Genomic DNA, 1900 nt, shown 5'->3' with positions numbered 1-1900 from the left:
CTGAATACAGCCTCTCCAATAGTATAGCAACATTAAATATCAGAAATGTGATTATATCATCTGACTAGCCTTCTTTCTTATGCAGATATTGGTCAAAATACATGACTATTTTCAAAAAGTGTCCAATTTTTTCAGTATTTTGTGTTTTTCTCAATAAGGAATGATCTGTGTGACATTATTTATATATATTTGTAAAGCTAAGCAAAGGGGCTACAATTCTTGTTAATAAAGCTAAGTGAGAGGCTGTGTTTCTGGTACCGTGGGAAAATTGACCTGAAAAGGAAATTAGGGACAGTTTTATAGAGCATGCTGTTATATTTCTCAATGTGGTCACAAAATGTGACTAGCTATTTTCTTTCCTGAGATATATGCAAAGACACCTATTTTTTCATGTTTTTATATATTTTTCTCAATAAGAAATCATCCTGGTCATGTGATTTCAGTACATTTAGAAATGTATGACATGGGGCTATAATTCATGTACTGTGGGAAAAAGTTCCCAAATAAGGAATGTGGACATGCCCTAAACTTCCTGGGTACTTCAAAGCTTCTGGTAAATAATAGTAAACTTTCCCTTTTGAACTTGAACCACCATCATCTTGCTTTGCTGGCACCTTGTTCACTCCATTCTGAGTCAACCACTCATGCTACTGCTACAATTCTTTTTGCTATGGCTTCTAGGCCTTCTCTGCTACACTTCTATGCCCTCTGTATTCTCTTCCAACACCTGGAACATGCTCAGATCTGGAAATACTGGTGTTAGCTCTGAACTTGGTCATTTTTGGCCATGTAAGCCTATTTCTATATTTCTGTAGGTACTCTGCTAATCTTTCTATATTCTAGATCAACAAACTCTCTGTTCTCTGGCTATTCTGAGCCCAGAAGGTATGTAACTTGCCCTTTTTAGTGCATATTCTCAAATTTAATATATTTAACCCAGAAAACACATCATTGGCTTTCTGCCAGTTAAATCCTATGGATTTCTATGCCACCTCTTCCTTAAACTATGGTAAGACCTTAGCTTGATCATATGTAACTCAGGACTGAGCAATCTTCTAGATCTTTTACACTGGGATCAAGGAAGTTTTGGCATTATCAACTGAGGACTTAGACAAATTTTTCATTGATTCATTCATTGATTTACCTTTCATCACCGCGGGAACCTTTTCTCTTAAGGAGAGAAGCAGCCATAAAATCAGGAAAAATGGCAAATAAATTGGCCAAAAATGTGTAGAAAATCAGAATATTGCTTAGTAAGTTGGAGAGGCTGTGTTCAGGGTTCAGGGTCCATATCCAAATATAGAAAGCTGTCTGAAAAATGGAAACAAGCAGTGCAAAATAAGTGAAAAATAAGCATGGTATTCACCATTGCCATGATCATGAATGGGCTGTGTTCAGGGTTCAGGGTCCATCTCTAAAAATAGAACAAAGCCAGATAGATTGTATAATGTGAGGTTGATTACAACCCTAGCCCTTGGGCACCCTCTATAGTGATTGATCTCAATCCGAGCCCTTTGGCAGCCAACCATTTGGTTGAGCCTCTTCCATTCAACATGGTTGAGAGAAAAATACATAAATTATATACTCATCCATTTGTGGTTGAGAGGCAAGGCCTTTTGGCACTCTATACTCTTCCATTTATGGTTGAGAGGCATGGCCTTTTGGCATTCAATACTCTTCCATTTATGGTTGAGAGGCACAATAAATATGCTCTTCCATTTATGGTTGAGAGAAAAAGGCACAATAAATATGCTCTTCCATTTATGGTTGAGGGAACAGACATAGCTTACCCAAATATGAGATATGATGATATATATAGGCATACATCAGGAGTATCACCCTTACACTGGAATGCACAAAGCTCATGGTCAGAAACTTTGATTTGAAAAATGATGCTTTC

At 37.2% G+C, this 1900-nt stretch overlaps 1 protein-coding gene across 1 annotated transcript; it reads left to right on the top strand.

The window, feature by feature from the left end:
* Nucleotides 1-510: 510 nt before the first annotated feature.
* Nucleotides 511-1103, top strand: LACBIDRAFT_335797 (uncharacterized protein; the record flags this gene model as incomplete). The annotated part of the gene is made up of 5 exons (XM_001890692.1): nucleotides 511-553; nucleotides 682-789; nucleotides 844-885; nucleotides 941-1009; nucleotides 1060-1103. 5 exons carry the CDS (start codon nucleotides 511-513, stop codon nucleotides 1101-1103), a joined length of 306 nt encoding a protein of 101 aa, XP_001890727.1.
* Between the last annotated feature and the right edge of the window lie 797 nt (nucleotides 1104-1900).

The sequence above is a fragment of the Laccaria bicolor genome, genomic scaffold, assembly GCF_000143565.1.
Source record: "Laccaria bicolor S238N-H82 LACBIscaffold_151 genomic scaffold, whole genome shotgun sequence".
Taxonomy (NCBI): Eukaryota; Fungi; Basidiomycota; class Agaricomycetes; order Agaricales; family Hydnangiaceae; genus Laccaria; species Laccaria bicolor.
Note: the sequence above shows the minus strand (reverse complement) of the source record. Positions and strands in the feature narration are given on the sequence as shown.